The 22549-nt window shown below is 48.5% G+C and overlaps 1 protein-coding gene across 1 annotated transcript in view; it reads left to right on the forward strand.

The window, feature by feature from the left end:
- LOC138302238 (adenylate kinase isoenzyme 5-like) overlaps positions 1-5280 on the forward strand; it is a 182834-nt gene extending 177554 nt beyond the window's left edge. The window contains exons 8-9 of the mRNA XM_069242557.1: positions 4995-5080; positions 5254-5280. Coding sequence (XP_069098658.1) covers positions 4995-5080; positions 5254-5280 — 113 coding nt within the window. The remainder of the gene's footprint in view (positions 1-4994; positions 5081-5253) is intronic.
- Positions 5281-22549: the final 17269 nt, after the last annotated feature.

Raw genomic sequence — 22549 nt, forward strand, 5'->3', positions numbered from 1 at the left:
TCAATTCGGGCCAGGGTGGCCAGAACCCAGCCCAGCACCTCAGCCACCCAGTCCACGGCCACTGTGGTTTCTGCAGCTACTGCAGGTGAGAGAGGCTCCAAGGAGGCACCCATCAGCACAGCCAGTGTGCCAGCACCACCTGCCAAAGCCAAGAAGGGGCCGACAGCTACCAAGGGCAAGAAGGGGACACCAGCCAGCAAGGGGAAGGAGGCACCACCATCCAGCAAGGGCAGGAAAATAACACCAGCTGGCAGAAGCAAGGAGGTACCACCATCTGCCAAGGGCAGGAAGGGGCACACAACACCAGCCATGGCACTTCAGCCATCTGAGGCTGCAGGGGAAGGCCTGGAGCCTCCCCTCTCCACTGGCAGCATCGCGACCTGCACCGCGGCCAGCACCGCCACCTACCCCTCTACCACCTGCACCGCCAGCAGCACCACTGCCAGCAGCAGCAGCCCCAGTGGGCAGGCGTCCGAGGCTGCAGGGGAAGGACTGGAGCCTCCCCCCACCACTGACAGCACCGCCACCTGCAGCGCTACTGCCATCCACTCAGCAGCCGTCACCGCTGGGGGGCAGTGTGTAGTCCTGCATCCATGGACTGTAGTGCGTCCTCGCCCCTGCAACTCCTGTTGGTGTGACACCCAGGTGAGAGACTGTGATCTTGCACCATCCAGGTTGAAGCACACTGGGCACAAAGCCCCCTCTAGAACCAGTGGAAGAAAGCATCCACTCACCCCCTCCTTGGCAGGATGAAGCACACTGGGCACAAAGCCCTCAGCAGAACCAGCGGAAAAAGGCATCCACTCACCCCCTCCTTGGCAGGATGAAGCACAGTGGGCACAAAGCCCCCTCCAGAACCAGTGGAGACGCAACCCACTTGAGAGACTGTGGCCTTGCACTCCCCAGGACCAAGCAGAGGGCAAACCACCCACTAGAGAGACTGTAGCCTTGCATTCCCCAGGACCAAGCAGTGGGCATGGAGACCCCTCCAGGCCAGTGGCGTTGTACCCTCTTCTGGCTGAGGTGCCCCTCCATTCCCTGCCCCCCTGAGGTGCCTGTGTTTTTTCGACCTGATGTCCCTGTAGTGTTCTCTCTGTATTGAGGCAGGAGTGAAGTGTGGCCTTGGCCTATGTGTTATTGCCCCGAGGGCCACGGGCATTTTGGAGTGGGCATTGTCCCTCCTTTTGTATATATTGTACATACTGTTTATTGATTTAAGGACGTATTTATCTAAAATTGTATTATTACGCTCATTTTAATCCATTGCTTTTGTCCTTGCGTTATTCCTGGATTACGGGGTGTACATGTAATGTTGTTGCATCTGTTTATGTGTATGGTGTTGGGGGTGAGGGTGGGGGTGGGGGTGTTGCGTGTTGCGTGTGTGTGTGTGTCACTCTCTTTTCCCTCCCCCCTCCCTTGTGTGCTAGGTTCAGTACTCACTGTGGTCGTCTTCGCCGGCGTTCATGTTCCTGGTGTATGAGGAGGTAGACCAGCATTGGAAAAATGTGCAGCTCGGGCTCCATGGCGTCGTGGTTCTTCCTTGAGTGTCCAGAGGTGAGTCGTTTCCCTTCACTGTACTGTTTCCGCCGTGCTTTTGATGGCGTTGGTACCGCCCCAGAAAAGGTGGCGGATAGGCCTGTTGTAATGCTGTGGGCGGTACATTGTCTTCCACCTGGCTGCTGGCGGTTACCGCCACGGTGTTTGTTGCTACCACCATGGCGGTCGGAGTGTTAAAGTGGCTGTCTATGTTGGCGGTTTCCGCCGTGGTCATAATTCAATTTTTTTTACCACCGGCCTGTTGGCGGTATTTACCGCCGCTTTATCACCAACCGCCAGGGTTGTAATAAGGGCCATAGTCATTCTGTTTCTCTTCTTTCACATGCACCCCAAATGTTATATGTAAAACCCCCAAAAGGCCTGTCGAGCAGACTATGACATTCAAGCAGGATGTGTTACTCTAATGTCAAGCAGGATGGACAATAGAAGGACAAAATGGAAGGCAGGCCCGGGTGTGAGCCTCATCTGCCTCTGACAGGGAGGACCCTTTTGAAATGCACCAACAGTCGAGGCACAGCTCCCAGGCCATTCTGTCAAGGGGATGACAACACCTTCCCACACTCACTGCCCACTGTCCCTGTCACGGGAGCTGTTCACACCTCGCCACCGGGGCATCATTAAGCTGGAAGGAGACAGTTGAATACTTACAGAAAGGCCTCCAGAGACTGTAGGCAGGGACAAGTAAACTTTTTTCAGTTCATTTGACTTTACCATTATAATGGGTTTTGTTCCACTATTAAACAGAGTCCTTGAAATTTTCCTCAAGCTGTTACCAATCCAAAATTAGCATTGTAAGGTGTTACAGTGAAGCAGTCAGCCTTGCTACAGTGAAAATAGATTTTATGCTTTTTCGCAGTAAGGACATGTGGAATATTAATCTTTTACATTTCCTATCTTTAAATACCACGCACCCTGCCTTTATGGGTACTAAGGTATCCCTAAAAGTTGACTTATTCATGTTTAGGCCTGTCAGAAGAGTTTATTTTGAAAGGTCGAATTGGCAGTTTAAAACTGCACAGTCAGGCTACAGTGGTGTGCCTGGCGACATGCATTATTCTTGCACTCTAGTGGTTGGCACACGGGGTGTTGTGGTACACTAGTAGCTTTTAACTCACAACCACAAGGGTCTGCCTAGACTCTGCATCAAAAGAGGGAGCTGACTAACTGCTTAGGAGGGGCAGTAGAGGTAACCGTGTACGAAGATCCGCTTCGCAAAAGAAGAGGCCCTGAAGGTGGTTTCCTGTGTGACTTCCTGTGTGTACTCTGCATCCTCTGATTTCATGTGTAATTGTTACTTGTGTGGCTACCCATGTGTTCCCCTGTCTCATTGTGATCTACAGGCACGTCGCTTAAAAGTTACTGTATGGTTTCTGGATCCCTACCTCAGTGAACATGACAAACATGTATGTCCACTGAGGATCTCCCTCTTTACATGGTCTGAGACCCTAGAGATTAACTCAGAGGTTGAGAGGGGCATGCATATTGTACTCCTTTTTCACAGAGAGCGGCTCCTGCCCTCTCTGCCAAGGTGGTATTAGACCGACAGTGGTGGCAGCAAACATCTATAGTCAGGGATACCTGTATCCTTGTACCCTTGGTGGGGGGGGGGCTACTAGCCACCCTCCTGATCAAGTCTGTGCAGTCTTCTTTGCCCGTGGTCCTGTTACCTTTTCTACCTGGGATGTGTGTTTGAGAGCCAGTAGGTCCCCTAGGGGAGAATGGTGAGCTGAGCTGTTCTGCTTGATATTCCAGCTCCCCGTGGCCCTCCCTATTCCTTGAAGAAGCTTCGTAGACACTAGCTCTTATCTGTGTTTAGCTGCCTTAACTCTTTTAGGAGGGATGATGGTCAGTGCCTCCTAGTCTGGAGTTAACTAAAATTCGCCTCTGGAGAATAGCCCGGGCTGATACCAAAAGCCTGTCCTGAAGCACAGGAACTCATCCTATACATGTCTTATACACTCAGTGAGCATGAGACACAAATAGGCCTCATGATTGGAGGGGCACCCAGGATTCATAAGTAACAGACCCTCTGATTGGATCAGCCTATCAATCGGAGGAGATAAAAGTCTGGCCTGAGTGGTCAGTGGTTGTTCAAAACTGGCCTTTGGTTCTAACAAGCATCTACAGGAGCCAGCTGTGGGACTGTGGTGTAAAGTTAAGGAACCTTGCTCACCATGCCTGAACTTGAGAGTTTTCTCCGTGATGCTTGTATTCTGCTATGAAGGAATTTGCCATCTGTAAAAGAGCAAAAGGATCAATCAGCTACCTGAATGCAGATGCAGAGGACCAGCTGTTTGTGAGGCATCGGCTTGGAAGACAAGGAAATTGCAAAGAGCTGCTCAAGATAAGGAAGCTTGCAGCACATCAACAAAGGGACACAGGGAAGCTTGATTCCACCAAGCCTTTGAAGGTGAGGTCACTTCTGCCCAGACCCCTCCCCTGTGCCGTTGGAGCCTGGGATACTTATAGGTACAATCTGTAGCTGGGGAAGAGTGTCCTGTGGTACATGCCCCTACCTTTGATACATGGGGGCACCAGGGTGTACTGGCACCCTGGCCAGCAAATACCCTCCGACCGTTCGCAGTGGCTACTGGTCTAATGGGAGTGCAGTAAATTGTGCCTGATGTCTTGGCACCTGTAATCAGATCCCTGATGCCATGGGGCGGTGTCCTTGCTAAGGACGGGAGGGCACTTCTGTTCTTTGGATGGTGGGTTCTGGTGCTGATCTGGAACGTTTGGCTTCACATCATATGTTGAAACTACACCATTGCCATACAAGGATTGGTAACCTGGCTGTAGCGAATGAGAGCAACCCTGTGCAACATGGTCTGTAATATGCAATGCTAATTGTGTGTCTACATGCTAACTGTGTGTGTATAGTGCTCAGTGTCTAGGTGCTATATTACGGTTTAGGGTCAGAACTCTGGCCCAGAGGGTTGTAAAGATGCCTGGTTTTCACTATTTTTCCTAGTTTTATGTGTAGTATAGTTCTGTTAAGTGTATTAAAGTTCTTTTATTTTAAAAAAGTGAAGCACTGATTGGACATTGATCTTATTAGCTGGTAGTACAGTGTACCCTGTATACTGAATATCTAAACCAACCTCCCCTCTTTGAGTAAGCTTTGGACTGCCGTGCTAATCTGAGAGAGCCAAGGGCTGGAGAAGAGTCGAGGATTACTCGGTTATCCAGTTTTTGGTCCACTAGTACTGAGGCCCCAGTACACCAGCGGGGGACACTCCAGTTGATGTGATTGGAGCGGGGTAGCCCCTGAGTGCCCTGGTGCCCAGGAGAGTGTGTCTAACACCTTGGTTGCCACGTTTCCTATGGTATTCATTGTGGTGTAGCTGTGTGCCTCGTGTCCTGTGGTTTCCTGTGTCTGCCACATATCCTGCAAGCTCTTTAATATCTCTGCCCCGTTCTCTCCCCTTTGGTTCCAGAGTTCTCTGAAGATGCCTTTCAGGCCTGCATCACAGATGAAAGAACTGGCGACGAGGAGCCTGTGCTGGGTGCACCGGGCACACAGGTACTCCTCTTATTGCTATGGCATTGTTGTTGCATTATTGCTGTCGTTGTTATGCATATTTCACCTTTGTTCACCCTCATGCCCCAGGGTGTTGGCCTGTGGTGCACTGTTGTGGGTCGGGAAGCACCAACTATCGATACATTATTGATAGTCTGTCTCTTCGCCTGCTGCAGCCCTCGGGCTCTGAGGCGTCAGGGTAGGGTATGTGGTTACCCAAGTGAAGCAAAGGGATGTCACCCTGGACGCAAACTTACTTCGAACATGAGGTGGTTGTTGGGGCTGTGCCCGGCTGACTGACCGGTCAGGAAGATTCTGTGGGGTCAAACCGCAGGCCAAAGAATTTGGCAGGAGGCCACATATGTTAGGGGGTTCTGTGAGCCATCAATGACTGGCAGGTTGCAGAGGCTTTTTGCTTAGCGGACCCCTGCCTGGGGCACTGTGGGTGTCCCACCCCTGAGGTGATCCCAGGGTCTCCATAAGGTGGCAATGGCTGGGGGTCACCTGGAGCCAGGTAGGGCTTACCTTAGGTGTAGGGACACCTGTGGTCCCGTGGAGGGTGGTGTAGCTAGCCAGGGATCTAGAGTGTTTCTGGAAGGTCTCCTGTGGTGCTGCAGGGAGATCGAGGACGGCCCAAGAAAGTTGGCCTGAGTGAAGCCGACCTAGGGTGAGCGGGTCCTCCTGTTGCATACGTTCTCATTAGGGTAATGAGGCTACTGGATTTGGGAGGTAGGATCACCTGGGTTGAGGTACGGAGTACAATTCCACACCTGGTGACACCTGTTGGCCTAGTCCGGGGTTTCCGGCTAACTAGCAGCACCCCATCTCTGACCGAGATGATTGTGGCAACCGAGATCATGGTAAGATAGACACCCCAGGGAATTGCGGTACATCAGATCTCATCCGTTCTCTCAGTTACCAAGATCTCACTCAGGCAAAGACAACAGAGGCAGAATATATTTCAATGAGCATCTATTAAAATATCTGCATCTTAGATAAAAGCAGGTGCATAGCAATAACGAGGATACTGAGAAACAATAGGAGCAGGCATGTGACTAAAAATGTAAAACACAAGAAAGTCCTACCATACGGTCTAAACAGGGGAGTGGATCTATAGCCCCTCACCTACACTACGTATGAGCACAGCATGCTTAGCCTAATCTGCCCTCCGGGTTTCCCCCTGGAAGAACATCATGCCTCATACCTGAAAAGGAGGCCTGAGGTCTAAAAAAACACCGTCCCCATCTGGATCAGGGCTCGGTTGTCTAAGCAGGTAGCTGTGGCGAAGCTTGCAGTAATCAGCATACAGTCGTGGTCATCTGGCTGGAATCTCCCTCTAACGTGTCTAAGACAAAGGGGTGTTTTATAATAAAACAGCTGACATTCTAAGAAATGGTCCCCAGGTATGAGTGTGTGTTTTTCTGTGAATGCTGGAGACACAGCGTACCACGTTTGTTGGCAAACCTATCAGACTGCAGCCTTGGAAAGACACAAAGTGAGCTGCATGTCCTACTAAGAACACACTAGAGAAAAATAAAACAGCACCGCAAATGAAGCTATTGCTAGAAAAACAAAGCAATGCTGAACAAAACGTAGGCGGGTGAAAGTGCACAGCTGCAGGCCTAGTTAGCTAAAACAATGTGCTCAGAATATGGCTAAAATAGCTATACAACACCCTCCCCCTGCCGGTCAAAGGTGGTCCAAAGCTAATGCAGATATAAAGCCATAAACTAAGCATCAATCCGAAGTGTTAATTATGACAAGTTCAATGAACACAAGGACAATTTTAAAAATCACTACGTGGCATGTGGAACCGATTTTCAAAAGTCAAAGTCATTTTGGACATTGCCAATCGTATCCAGGACAATGGAAATGGAGATGGTCAGCTTTGGCAGGTGACAAAATATCCAAGTCATGTCCAGGGAAGACCACAGAGCACACGTGTTACAGAGCCTGAGCCTCAGCCGAGGCAGCAGCATTCCGTGTTATACTTACTGTACAGTTAACAGTCACCGAATCCACAAAGGGCAGCTCATGAACGGCTTCCCGTAGCAAGCGCACCCTCAATGCGCAGGTCTGATGATGAGCCCTCAGCGAGAACATCAGCAGATCAGAATCCAATGAAAGTAAACGCGTTGTAGAAAGACAGACTTCCAGTGCACATTCAAAGAGGCACCCGAGACATCGAAACACTGGCTCCACGCAATCCAAAACTGGTTGGAATGACAAAGACCAGTCATACTCCAGCAGTTGCAGGAGAGGTGCTCCGAAATACTGCATCATGCGTTCATGACAGAGTTGCTCTGGTGGTAGCGCATTCAGTTCTCCTTGCTGTAGGGGGACAGCCATTGCGCAGAAAAAGCAACAGCAGAATGCCACCAATTAATGCCAAAGTGATCGGGAATCCCTCAAAACCACTCAAAAAAGTGAATGTATGGCAGAAGGTATTAGGCCAAATATAAAGGAGAAGGTGTTAACGAAACCAGAACCAACAGCCTTAAAAAAGTGGGTGATTCCACTAGGACTGGAGGCATTCAATATTCGCCCCACAAGTTAACCAAAGTGTCTCGGAAAGTTGGCATTTAAAAGGGACTGAATTTCCGCCGATGACCTCGCAACTTGAAGCGCATAGGTCTGGCAGGCTGATGTAAGCATCACATGTTTTTGGAACAATAAGGCCTTTAGTCTGCTCAACTTGTCAAAATTAACATGAGAAGTAGCAATATGGGGCCAGATATTTGTTATTCCTTTGAATTGTGCAGGGGAAAAAAGGACATTCCCGCAACATGTAACAATTTCGGAGATGGAAACGACATAAGGTATTCCGGCTCGATTTCCACAACAGCCCTCACTGTTAAGGATGACATAGCTGCCATTGAAGAGTACCTGGAAAGCAGGTCTAATTAAGGATACTGGGACTCCCTTCAGATAACAGGCTAAATTTACAGCTGAGGCATTGCATGCCCAGTGCAAGGACAGCTGTTTACAAGCCATCGAATGGCTCATAGAAGTCTTGCATTCGCTGCCGCTAAGAAAACCTCTTCCATGCCATTAAAACATTTGTACAAAAAGGGAAGCTCCCACAACTCGTGTATGTAATTATCTCCCAGCCTTTCATATCTGCCTACGGGAATGTGTTTCAAGCAGGATGTGAATTGCAGTGTTGAAAAATGCAGATTATTAACCCCATGTATTAACCATTCAGCAGAGGGTAGCTCAGCCACAATAAAAGGCAATTTTTCTAATTTCTCTATTCTCAACATAATATATGGTGCTTCCTTCTTAGCCATCATTTGTTGCTGTCGCGTTAAATTAAATGTTGAAAAATCTCCCATGTTGCCAGGGGACGCGACCTGCCTTTAGTATCTGTGATGTCCAACCTAACTGCATGAGGGAACGTAGCTGACTTTGTCCATGTTGCAGAAACGATACATCACTCTGTACTATATCTATTGCAGAGGACACAATATTATTTAGGGTGTAAATGCAATCGGACAAGGTGTTAATTGCATTATCAATGTCGGCTAATGCTTTCTGTAAATTTTCCTGATCCATTTGCCTTAACCGGGCATCTGCTACTTGGGTGGAAAGTTTCCAAATTTCATTATATGTTTCCTATATGAAGCGTTTTCTGCATTGTCTTCTGGGGCCAAACAGGAAATCCTGTTAATCTGTTATTGGACAGGAGACCAGGAGACCAAGATGTTCTTTAACAGCATCTAGTGAGGAGACCTTCATCCATTGCTGGCAGAGTCTACCTACACTATGGCCCTCATTCCAACCCTGGCGGTTTGAAACCGCCAGGGCGGAGGGCAGCGGAAGCACCGCCAACAGGCTGGCGGTGCTTCCTGGGCTATTCTGACCGCGGCGGTAAAGCCGCGGTCAGAAAAGGGGAACCGGCGGTTTCCTGCCGGTTTACCCCTGGCCCAGGGAATCCTCCATGGCGGCGCTGCTTGCAGCGCCGCCATGGGGATTCCGACCCCCTTCCGGCCAGCCTGTTTCTGGCGGTTTTCACCACCAGAACCAGGATGGCGGGAACGGGTGTCGTGGGGCCCCTGGGGGCCCCTGCACTGCCCATGCCACTGGCATGGGCAGTGCAGGGGCCCCCTAACAGGGCCCCACAAAGATTTTCACTGTCTGCTTAGCAGACAGTGAAAATCGCGACAGGTGCCACTGCACCCGTCGCACCCCTGCAACTCCGTCGGCTCCATTCTGAGCCGGCTTCATGTTTGCAGGGGCTTTCCCGCTGGGCCGGCGGGCACTCTTTTGGAGGGCGCCCGCCGGCCCAGCGGGAAAGTTGGAATGGCCGCCACGGTCTTTTGACCGCGGTGCGGTCATTCGGCGGTGACCGCATGGCGGGCGGTGACCGCCGCCCGCCGCGGTCAGAATGACCGCCTATATGTTGTCACAGTACCCGAGTGCTGTAAGGATATATAGCAAGGGTCCGGTCTATTAGTTCTAAAACCCCAGAGGAGTTTACAAAACAGGTATGGCACCCATTGGTGTCTACAGGCCACAATAACCACCCGCCAGGATGTGACAATGACGTGTTATATGTTCCATTTTGTAGCCATTCATTAAGCTGGTCTTCAGATGCATTTATATACTTTTGCCATTTGTTAAATTTTGCAGGGACTGGAATACTGGGCGCATTTAGTTCTTTAATGTTTGCTAAGGCTAAACAGCTCGTTTGTTGCACTGTTTCATTTAAGAATATCATCTGAACAGGAATCATGCAAGCTATAAATAAAGATTCTAAACATCTAATTTGCCAATTTCTTGTTCACCACACACTTTTCAAATCAATTGAATTAACCCAATGTTCATATCTTTTATGGCCAATAGGGAAACAAAGGAATCAGAATATATCAATTTAGTATCAGTCAATAATACATGCAAATGTTCCATCACTGGCAATTTGAAATAATATGACTAAGCATTCTTGACATTGGGTCCAGAAAAATATGTAAACTTTTCAGTATACGTTTTTGAGCTGCCTATTGGCGGAATCCGGCAGTGTTCCCATTGTGCATATTTAAAACTAGTTTTAGGGGTACTAGCTCTGTGAATAAAATGATGTCCATAATGATTACAGAACATACCTCCATAATTTCCTTTAAATTGGTACACATCATCATTTTCAAAAACTGTTTAATACTGTACATCAGACATCATAGTATCAACTGTTTTGACATCCCAATCATCAGAAATCACTCTGGGTGTAATTACATCAGTCAATGAAAGTTTGAACACATAAGGAATTTGAATGATCTGTGTAGGACTATATCTGTCGAATAAGACTTTATCCCATAGAATCCCATCGGGAATTGGCACTGCTGTAATGTTCACCAGGGACAGGTCTCTGCGTATTTTCTGTGAAGAAAAATGTGGTTTTAAGACCTCATTCACCAGTTCAACTATAGAGCGTTCAGGAAGGTAATGACCATGTATCAGAAGAAAGAAAACAATGGCAAACCCAATCCAAAGGAGGAAGGCTACAACAGTCACCGATAACCATAAATAGTTCCAAGGACAAATGAGTTAGTTAATTTTTAGCCAATTTATTAGCTTACATGCTCTTGATAATTCAGCCACAGTTGAGGAGGATGGGTCCGAAGAAAAGTCATCAACATCGACAAAGTAACCATCATCTGTACAAACAAATGCTGGAGGTGTATTTGGAGGAGGAGAAACTGCTGAAGATTCCCCCGATAATGTGTAGTATGTTACAACATCCATTTGTGTTGAAGTTGTTGGAGGATGTTCTATATCAGCAGGACTCAATGAAGTAGTGTTGCCAGTGGAACAAATAAAAGCTCATGTTCCACCCTCCCCAAGCTCGGCGAGGTATCAGCGTTGCTGTTGAAAACCTGTAGTGGGAGGGATTCAAACACTGCTCAGGAGTCCTCTAGGTCTGCTGTGCAGGATCGGCCACATGGTGTAGCATGACATTGTCAATGGAGACAAAGGGGGTCATTATGACCCCGGCGGTTCGAGATAATGTGGCGGTAGTACTGCCAACAGGCTGGCGGTACTTACCACCACATTATGACATTGGCGGGTTGGCTGAAGCCAATCAGCCAGTGTACCACTCTGACTGCCATGGTGGTAGCAGCCGCTGGGCTGGAGATAACAATCTCCAACCCGGCAGCCGCTATTATGCCGCCGACAGTATCATGACCCTGCCTACCGTAATGTTTTTTGTGACGTTCGTAATCCCAGGAAAACCATGGCGGTAGGCCCTGTCAGAGACAGGGAATTCCTTCCCTGTCACTGATAGGAGGCCCCCTCCCACCACACTCTCCAGACACCCCCCAGACCCCTTCATCCACGCTCCCCCTCCATTCCTACCTCCCCCATACACACACATGCACACACTCATCCACACAGACATACACACATACATATTCACGCACAGATCTGCACACACATCCACACTTACATGCAGACATGCATTCACATTTCCATTCATACACGCACTCACACACATTCATACACGCACTCACACACATTCATACATGCACGCAAACAACACTAAACACACACTCGCGTTCTCACACACACACTCACACGTACATGCACCCCCCCCCACACACACCCACCCCCTCCCCTGCTGGAAACCTGACTTACCTGTATCCAGGGGGTCTTCCGTCAGGGGACAGGGCACTGCTACTGGCAGCAGTGCCCGCCAGTAGTATTTGTCATATTACGGCTGGTGGCAGTATACTGATGTGCCGCTGCTGGTAGTAGCAGCGCCACTTAACCACTGTCCGCCAGTATGGGCACAGCCGGATTTCCGCCCTTCTTGTGGCAGAAATCCGGCTGGGGTCTTATTATGGCAGACGGATAGCAGCCGCGGCAACAGTCTTTTGACGGCCGTGGCGTGGCAGTAGGCGGTTGGTAGTATAACAGTTCTGGTACCGTATATTCCAAGGACTCGGAGCAGTGCATGATAAGAAGGACCAAACTTCTTTTTCCCAGCACTGTTGTCACGTACTAGATCCCCCAGCTTGGGAATCAAGCCGGTAGATGTTACTGGTACATCCATAATTCCAGAGGAGGCACACCGGCAGATGCATTGTCATCATAGAATTGTTGTTACTCCTGCAAGACAGTGACATGTTCATTTATGTCAAAAGGCGTATCTGCTGCCTCCATGCTAGGACCATCAAGATCTGGAACATACATTTGAGTTCCAAACCGGCACTTGTATGAAGTATGCCCCCCCAGGGACCTTGTAGGCAAATTATTAAGTGCTCTCTGAACTCCATACAGGTGTGTAAGCCAACTACGACCCGTGCCTAATACTCTTGCTGTTAAGGATTGCTTTAGATTGCGGTTTTGTCGCTCACAACACTATTTCCCTCGAGATGAAATGGAGAAGAGTAATGTTTTTGGACCCCTAACAAAACCATCGTATTCCTGTAAGCCCTTAAGGCAAAAGCAGGGCCCCGGTCTGAATGGAAAGCCGCAACAGCATATGTACCGACAAAGACTTGCAAATCTTTAATAACAGTTCGAGCATCAGCCAAGTGTTGTGGTCAGACCCATAGAAATCTGGAGCATGAGTCTACAGCAACTAGGATGTATTTGTATGCACTATCCGGTGTTAGGGGACCGCAATTGTCCAAGTACACACATTGTAAAGGTTTATTAGAAATTAAGAGGGGTGTCTGTGGTGGTAGCTTAACGCTGGAGTCTTTTATTTGTTGGCAGATGTCACAGCAAAGGACATACTGTTTGGCCTGTTTGTAAAGACCTGGCCACCAATAGCGTGATTGCAATATTGAAATTGTAGCCGCCACACCAGCATGGGCAGATGCAACTCCCTCATGCGCTGCTTTCACTAACTATGGTCTTACTTCTTTTTTGGAATCACTCGGACCCCCACACCTGGAATTCTTACTTCTGCCTCAAACACCCCTCCTATTCGGTAGGAATATTTAGTGGGATAGGCTTCAGCCGTCGCTTCTATAGCTGCTAATGTTTCATCCTCCACTCTCGTTCTAGAGCGTGTTACTGCCACGACCGAAGCCATTGCTACTGCCGACTTTGCTGCTTCATCAGCCAAAGTGTTGCCTTCAACGTGTATTCCAACACGTTAGTGTCCTAGTGTATGTACAACACGGACATTTGGTAGTTTTTCCTTCAGATCCGCTACCTTCCTGTAGGAAAGTACCATCTTGCCTGGCATGTTACCCCCATTTTTCACTGTATATATGTTGTTTTAGTTGTATGTGTCACTGGGACCCTGGTAACCCAGGGCCCCAGTGCTCATAAGTGTGCCTGAATGTGTTACCTGTGTAGTGACTAACTGTCTCACTGAGGCTCTGCTAATCAGAACCTCAGTGGTTATGCTCTCTCATTTCTTTCCAAATTGTCACTGACAGGCTAGTGACCATTTTTACCAATTTACATTGGCTTACTGGAACACCCTTATAATTTCCTAGTATATGGTACTGAGGTACCCAGGGTATTGGGGTTCCAGGAGATCCCTATGGGCTGCAGCATTTCTTTTGCCACCCATAGGGAGCTCTGACAAATCTTACACAGGCCTGCCACTGCAGCCTGAGTGAAATAACGTCCACGTTATTTCACAGCCATTTTACACTGCACTTAAGTAACTTATCAGTCACCTATATGTCTAACCTTTACCTGGTAAAGGTTAGGTGCAAAGTTACTTAGTGTGAGGGCACCCTGGCACTAGCCAAGGTGCCCCCACATTGTTCAGAGCCAATTCACTGAACTTTGTGAGTGCGGGGACACCATTACACGCGTGCACTACATATAGGTCACTACCTATATGTGGCTTCACCATGGTAACTCCGAATATGGCCATGTAACATGTCTATGATCATGGAATTGCCCCCTCTATGCCATCCTGGCATTGTTGGTACAATCCCATGATCCCAGTGGTCTGTAGCACAGACCCTGGTACTGCCAGACTGCCCTTCCTGGGGTTTCTCTGCAGCTGCTGCTGCTGCCAACCCCTCAGACAGGCAACTGCCCTCCTGGGGTCCAGCCAGGCCTGGCCCAGGATGGCAGAACAAAGAACTTCCTCTGAGAGAGGGTGTGACACCCTCTCCCTTTGGAAAATGGTGTGAAGGCAGGGGAGGAGTAGCCTCCCCCAGCCTCTGGAAATGCTTTGTTGGGCACAGATGTGCCCAATTCTGCATAAGCCAGTCTACACCGGTTCAGGGACCCCTTAGCCCCTGCTCTGGCGCGAAACTGGACAAAGGAAAGGGGAGTGACCACTCCCCTGACCTGCACCTCCCCTGGGAGGTGTCCAGAGCTCCTCCAGTGTGCTCCAGACCTCTGCCATCTTGGAAACAGAGGTGCTGCTGGCACACTGGACTGCTCTGAGTGGCCAGTGCCACCAGGTGACATCAGAGACTCCTGCTGATAGGCTCCTTCAGGTGTTAGTAGCCTTTCCTCTCTCCTAGGTAGCCAAACCCTCTTTTCTGGCTATTTAGGGTCTCTGTCTCTGGGGAAACTTTAGATAACGAATGCATGAGCTCAGCCGAGTTCCTCTGCATCTCTCTCTTCACCTTCTGATAAGGAATCGACCGCTGACCGCGCTGGAAGCCTGCAAACCTGCAACATAGTAGCAAAGACGACTACTGCAACTCTGTAACGCTGATCCTGCCGCCTTCTCGACTGTTTTCCTGCTTGTGCATGCTGTGGGGGTAGCCTGCCTCCTCTCTGCACCAGAAGCTCCGAAGAAATCTCCCGTGGGTCGACGGAATCTTCCCCCTGCAACCGCAGGCACCAAAAAGCTGCATTACCGGTCCCTTGGGTCTCCTCTCAGCACGACGAGCGAGGTCCCTCGAATCCAGCGACGCTGTCCAAGTGACCCCCACAGTCCAGTGACTCTTCAGCCCAAGTTTGGTGGAGGTAAGTCCTTGCCTCACCTCGCTGGGCTGCATTGCTGGGAACCGCGACTTTGCAAGCTACTCCGGCCCCTGTGCACTTCTGGCGGAAATCCTTCATGCACAACCAAGCCTGGGTCCACGGCACTCTAACCTGCATTGCACGACTTTCTAAGTTGGTCTCCGGCGATGTGGGACTCCTTTGTGCAACTTCGGCGAGCACCGTTTCATGCATCCTCGTAGTGCCTGTTTCTGGCACTTCTCCGGGTGCTACCTGCTTCAGTGAAGGCTTTTTGTCTTGCTCGACGTCCCTTCTCTCCGCAGGTCCAATTTGCGACCTCCTGGTCCCTCCTGGGCCCCAGCAGCGTCCAAAAACGCCAAACGCACGATTTGCGTGTAGCAAGGCTTGTTGGCGTCCTTCCGGCGGGAAAATACTTCTGCACGACTCTCCAAGGCGAGAGGGATCCGTCCACCAAAGGGGAAGTCTCTAGCCCTTTTCGTTCCTGCAGAAACCTCAGCTTCTTCTGTCCAGTCGAAGCTTCTTTGCACCCGCAGCTGGCATTTCCTGGGCATCTGCCCATCTCCGACTTGCTTGTGACTTTTGGACTTGGTCCCCTTGTTCCACAGGTACCCTAGATTGGAAATCCACAGTTGTTGCATTGCTGGTTTGTGTCTTTCCTGCATTATTCCTCTAACACGACTCTTTTGTCCTTAGGGGAACTTTGGTGCACTTTGCACTCACTTTTCAGGGTCTTGGGGAGGGTTATTTTTCTAACTCTCACTATTTTCTCATAGTCCCAGCGACCCTCTACAAGGTCACATAGGTTTGGGGTACATTCGTGGTTCGCATTCCACTTCTGGAGTATATGGTTTGTGTTGCCCCTATCCCTATGTTTCCCCATTGCATCCTATTGTAACTATACATTGTTTGCACTGTTTTCTAAGACTATACTGCATATTTTTGCTATTGTGTATATATATCTTGTGTATATTTCCTATCCTCTCACTGAGGGTACACTCTAAGATACTTTGGCATATTGTCATAAAAATAAAGTACCTTTATTTTGAGTATAACTGTGTATTGTGTTTTCTTATGATATTGTGCATATGACACTAGGTGGTACTGTAGTAGCTTCACACGTCTCCTAGTTCAGCCTAAGCTGCTCTGCTAAGCTACCATTATCTACCAGCCTAAGCTGCTAGACACCCTATACACTAATAAGGGATAACTGGGCCTGGTGCAAGGTGCAAGTACCCCTTGGTACTCACTACAAGCCAGTCCAGCCTCTTACACTTCCCCCACAGGAGTCTGTGTTTTATGGTGTTACCTTTTGAATCTCTGAATGCATTTTGTCGCCAGTTATGCAGGTATTCATTGAAGGACTGGACACAGTGGTACAAATCACAGCCAATCTGAGTCATCTGCTCCGGATCCGTATGTTCTAGTGCCATTACCAGAGCCCTAAGCTCTGCAAGTTGTGCTGTACAGTCCCCTAGAGTTTGTGTGTAAGTTTTATCTGGATGGAACTTGCCATCCTTCATGTACCCACTCACGACTGTGCAAGCAGCATTGGTGTTTGGTGCCCATAGCAGATTGTGCTGAACCATTGGTGTACAAAATGTTTTGTATTGTCAATAGGTAGTACATTTGCTGGAACTGGATATTCAAGTTCGTATTGTTGGAATTCTTGGGTCTGTAATTTGGAATGAAACACATAATCAACATTAGTGGCCGCCAGAGATGTTGCCCATTGAATCCAATGTGGATGTAATGCTTTAGCATTCGGGACGCTTGCTTTGGTGACTGCCTCAAGGACTGGGATCGGGGATACGACAATAGTGCATTTCCCATGGGCCAGAGATCTCTCTTTAAGGACACCAACTGAACAGCAGTGAATTTTTTTTCAGTGGGAGCAAAGTGTTCTGCTGTAGAATTTAGGTGTGATTTATTTGCAACTGGAACGGTCTCACCGTCATTGAAAATCACATAGGTGAAGCCAATGGCACCAGCAATTACTCTGATGACCAAGTGTTTTTTGTTGTCCCTTGTATGTAGATGTTTAGCTTCAAGCATATCTCTTTGTAGTGCTTTGAGAATGCATGTGTGTTCGACTGTCCAGTGTTTGCTGGTAAAGTCAGGACATATGTTATCATATAATGGTTTAATGCATTGTGCATAGTCTGTAATATAAGTTCTGCCAAAATTCAGGAAGCCCAAAACTGATTAGAACTTTTTTCTTGTATTTGGTGGTTGTAGTTGTGCGCATTTTACTAAAAAATTGGACACCAGGCTCTTGCCTTCATCTGACAACTCGTATCCCAGAAACAGGACACTGAGAAAGGCTATTTTTGTTTTTTAGAGTTAAATTTGTAGCCAATTTTGGCAAATCCTACTGTAGTGTGGTTGGTTTTACGTATTCATTGCGCTTTAGCTTCAGGCTTTAGGCCTTTGTGCATTTTGCCCTGAATATGTTTTATTCATTTGCTAATAGCTTAGAGCTTCTGTGCACTTTGCTCTACATGCTTTTTATTAGGCTTCGTACTGTTATTTTTCAAATAGCCAGTTCTACGGTGTTGTTTTTTATTCCTATCACACTGTTTTGCCTACTTCAGCACTGGAGTTCTCCATAACATATTTACTCTGTGCTTCAGTCAAGGATACAGTCTGGTACATTGCCGATAGACGTGGTAAGAGTTTAGACTGGGCATTCCTGCGTAGGGACATTTTGTGATCACGCTGACATGTTAGTTATAAAATTACTTCCTTGTCCCAGTACACGAGAGAGGGAGATTCCGACCAGGGAACCACAACTAGACGCTGACTGCCTCGTTGCAGATGCTGAACCAGATCACAGGCCTTTGCTCAGGTATGAGTGTGTCCGTCTCCCTAGTGATACAGAAAGGCAAGCTGAAAGCTTAACATGCTGTGCTCTAAATAGAACAAGCAGAGGGAGAGTAGAAACGGTTAGGAATTATGATAGCTTTATTTCTATGTTTTACTCTCCTGGTTACTATATCAATCCTACTATGTTGTATTGTTCTGGTTATTGCGGCTCACGCCTTAATATCTAAAATACAGTTGTTTTATTAAAACATTATATAAAACTTATACTGTCTTTGTCATTTGTATATGAGACCATATAGTGAATGAGAGAGTTGGTTTGGATCTGAGTGACCACGACTTCCCTGAGAAGTTCCAAAGATGTCATGCGCTCGGCTGCCCAATCATTTCTTCCCCGTGGGAGAAATGAGGCACTGCTAGTTAGCCGGAGCAACAACCGGATTTAGGGTGACAGAGGTGGTCATTACGACCCTGGCGGATTACTTCCGCCAGGGCCGCGGGACGCGGTGGCACTGCCGACAGGCCGGCGGTGCCCCGCGGGGCATTCTGACCGCGGCGGCTTAGCCGCGGTCAGAGAAGGGAAACCGGCGGTCTCCCGCCGGTTTCCCGCTGCCCCCAAGGAATCCTCCAAGCTGGCGCAGCTTGCTGCGCCGGCTTGGGGATTCCGACTCCCCCTCCCGCCATCCAGCTCCTGGCGGTTCTCCCGCCGGGAACCGGATGGCGGGAGGGGGAGTCGCGGGGCCCCTGGGCACTGCCAACGGCATGGGCACTGCAGGGGCCCCCGTAAGAGGGCCCCAAAATGTATTTCACTGTCTGCCTTGCAGACAGTGAAATACGCGACGGGTGCAACAGCACCCGTCGCACCTTCCCACTCCGCCGGCTCGATTACGAGCCGGCTTCATGGTGGGAAGGTCGTTTTCCCCTGGGCTGGCGGGCGGCCTTTCGACGGCCGCCCGCCAGCCCAGGGGAAAACTTGGAATACCCTCCGCGGTCTCTGGACCGCGGAGCGGTATTCCTGACGCGCAACATTGACGGGCGGCCTCCGCCGCCCGTCAATGTTGGAATGAGGGCCAGAGTTCCTTACACGTGGGTCAGACTCAGTCCCCCACACCGTTATCGATCCTGCTGCCTAGAAATCCAGTAGTCTCATTTAGGATAATGAGAGCCCACGCGACATGGCGCCGCCAACGTTTGGTCTGGCTCTAATGTTTGGGTCCGACTGACTCTCTCGGTCTCGTATATATTTTGACTCCTCGGTTCCGTATGCGGAGATGTCCGTGGGGCTGAGGGTTTCCGCCACCACTGGTTAGGTGCTTCCTATTGCTTAGTGTTTGGTTGTTCAAGCTTGAACTTTGAAAGGAAAAAACCCCAATACTGGTGTGCCTTCTCTGGCCTGCAGCCGTTTTTTTTAATGAAATGGCGAATCCTAATGTAGTGAACATCGCAGTTAATATGCGACATCCGCTCACGGGACATCTATTGACACATGGACTGACAGTCCAGGGGGGTCCAGTCACTTTTGTGGTGGACGCCCATGCAGCCTATAGAACGGAACTTTTTTATTCTTGGGTCGTATTTCCAGCAGTGGATGGGGGGACAAATACTTTTCACGAATACACAGTTGCGAATGCCCCTGGACAATACAGGGCGTACGCTTATTTAGAAATACCTCTATCTTATCAAGAACACCATAAGGTTAGGTCCACTGAGTAATGATGGTCCTACCTGGCCTTTATTGGCTACATATACACCACATCCTGCGGTTGCTCAATTGGCAGTGGTTGAAGTTCGTCGTTTATATACAGAATTAACGGATACATATAGACGATTAGTTCAGTTTGTGATGCAGACATTAAATACGAATGCAGCGCGTGCTGCTCCAGCGCACCCACAGCCGGTGGTTCCGGGTCTTAATCCGGCCACTGTGCACTCAGTTATGGGTAAAGCACCGGCTAAACGAGAGGAGACTCCGTTTTGGCTGGCGCAAAAAATTAATACGCTGGAAGCAGTATTTCCCCATACCGGACCTCAGGATAAACATAGAATTTTGACGATGTGTTTGCCGTACGGGATGGTTCCTCCGGTGGACCTTTGTAATACCTGGGGCACGGTGTTTGCCGCGCTCTACACTACGGCACACTGTACACCGACATTGGCTAATTTACCGGACGTACTTAAGCAGATACAGGAAGAATATGGGGCTGCCCCTGCCTTGGATTTGGGCATGCAGTTGCTGGGCAATTTTGCCACAGTTTCTTCTATTATTTTGAGTAATCTCAAAGGAGAGGCAGTAGCACTAGCAGTGCGTATGCGTCTTCGGGATGTTCCGCTGCTTCAACAGGAGCAGGAGCTTCCGAGAATAATAGCGGAAACATATTCAAGTATTGGTCTTGATAGCCTAGGGGCTAGACCACAAAAACCTCAGTTACAGGGTAAAAATAATAAAGATAATGCTAAACAGCAACAACCTGAGGGTTCGAAAAAGCGCTGGGAAAAGCAACAGCAAACACCTAAGAAGGATGATGGGCAGTCTCCGCAACCGGAGACCCCACAGAATAAGTATAATCTCAGGAATAGGGATACTTTGAAGACGCCTGATAGATATCAATATACTGATACACGCCAATCTCGTTCCTTTCACGGACTCCTCGGAAAAGAGAAGTGAGAGAGGTGGGCGGTCAGAGCGGAGGACGGAGTACGTGAAACCGAGACAGGATTCACAACGCTCAGCAGAGGTTTCTATTAAACAGGAAGAGAAACCGCTGCAACAGAAACAGCAATTCAAAAAGAAGAAAGTGCCAGCTGTCTCAGTTAGACATGCCGCTCAAGAAGAGAGTTCTCTTGATGAACAAGACATGGGCGTTAGCACTGTTAGACAGCGCGGCAGAGGTCACAATAGTTCGCCGGAGTCTTCTAGAGCATCTGGAGGTGAAAGCAACTGATGACTTCATACAAGTAGAGACGGCGGATATGCGAGTCTCTGATCCTGATAGAGTATATGAAGTAACTCTGCGATTGGAAGGGGACATTGACCGTGTTATAAACGCCATTTTTTGGGACCATGTGGTAAAATCATATGATGTTCTGTTGGCCGAACAAGATTGGCCACCTGACTTTGTTTGCGACTGTCCAGTTGGGGAGGAGGTTATTACACCTTCCTTCTCACCACTTGTTCCGAGAGAACTCGTGGAGTCCTATAGTAAATCATGGGCTCTAGCACAGGCTCCCGCCTTGTATAGAAATAACGTGGGGTGGGACAGACAATCACCTTATCATGTAATACCGATAAAAGGCGAACCTCAGCCACAACCGCAGTATCCTATCAAATTTGAAGCTAGGGCATCGGTTAGGAAAATTCTTTCTGAATTGGAGTATCAGGGTGTTATTGAGCCCTGTGTCTCGCCGATGAATAATCCCTTGTTTCCGGTTGCTAAACCGGACCATTCCTATAGGATAGTGGTGGATTACCGACATTTGAATAGTCATACACGCACATATGCAATACAGAATTCACATAGCGCAGCGCTTATGAATAATATAGTGCGTAAAAAATACAAAACAACATTGGATATCTCGAATGGATTTTTCTGCCAGAATATAGCACCCGAGAGTCGGGACTATACCTGTTTCAGTGCGTTTGGCTCTCAGAAAATTTTTTGTCGTTTGCCTCAGGGGTATAAGAATAGCCCAGGACTGTTTTCGGCTCGTGTAACTGAAATGCTGCATGAGTTCGACCCTGAAGCATTATCATATGTTGATGACATATATCTGACAGATGATGAGATTCTGCAACATCTAAGGCGTGTATCGCGCATTGTTGTGGGTTTTGCAGATATTGGCTATAAGTTCAATTTTAAGAAATCAAAGATTGCTTTCCTCAGCGTCATTTTCCTGGGATATGAGTTGTCGAGTGAGGGCAAGAGCTTAGCGCCACATTTTTTGGAGAAATGTGCTTTATTGCAGCCTCCTAATACGGTTCGGAAGCTCCAGTCGTTGTTGGGGTTTCTGAATTTTGGCAGAACTTACATTCATGAATATGCGACGCGTATAAAACCATTATACGAGTTGATTCGCCCGAATTTTTCGAGTAAACTTTGGACGATTGAACATACACACATACTGCGAGAATTACAGAGTGATCCTTTAGCAGTTAAACACTTACACACTCGGGACAATAAAACACATTTCGTGATCAGGGTAATACCTGGGGCTTTGGGTTTACTTATGTCACCTTTAATGAAGGGGAGACTGTCCCGATTGCATACAAATCTCACTTGTATTCGGCTGCAGAGCAACGTTTTGCACAAATTGAGAAAATTCTCACTGCAGTACAGATGGCTGTTATTAAAGAAAGACCGCTGGCCCAGGGTCAACGCATTGTTGTCTTTTCCCCGGTTCCGGCCTTAGAGGCTGTTACCAAAGCGAGTGTTCCTAATTCGAAAGCTTTACACCCGCGATGGATACAGTGGGCTACGTCTTTGACAGCCACTGATGTAGATTATGTATTTGACCCTAAACTGCGGACTCAAGAATTTCTTCAATACGAAATAGAATACCCTGTTCCTGCTGGTACATTGCCTATTGACCAATATGAAGTGGTCATGTATACTGATGGCTCTGCGCAACCGGCGGTTGGGACTAAACAACAATATTCTGCTGCATGTGCGGTGGTGAGCGGCACTATGGAGGGGGAAGTGTTCTGCCCCCGACATACTTATACTAAAACATTGGGAGATTGCACGGCACAGCTGGCTGAGCTCA

This window comes from Pleurodeles waltl, chromosome 6, assembly GCF_031143425.1.
Source record: "Pleurodeles waltl isolate 20211129_DDA chromosome 6, aPleWal1.hap1.20221129, whole genome shotgun sequence".
NCBI classification, from domain to species: domain Eukaryota; kingdom Metazoa; phylum Chordata; class Amphibia; order Caudata; family Salamandridae; genus Pleurodeles; species Pleurodeles waltl.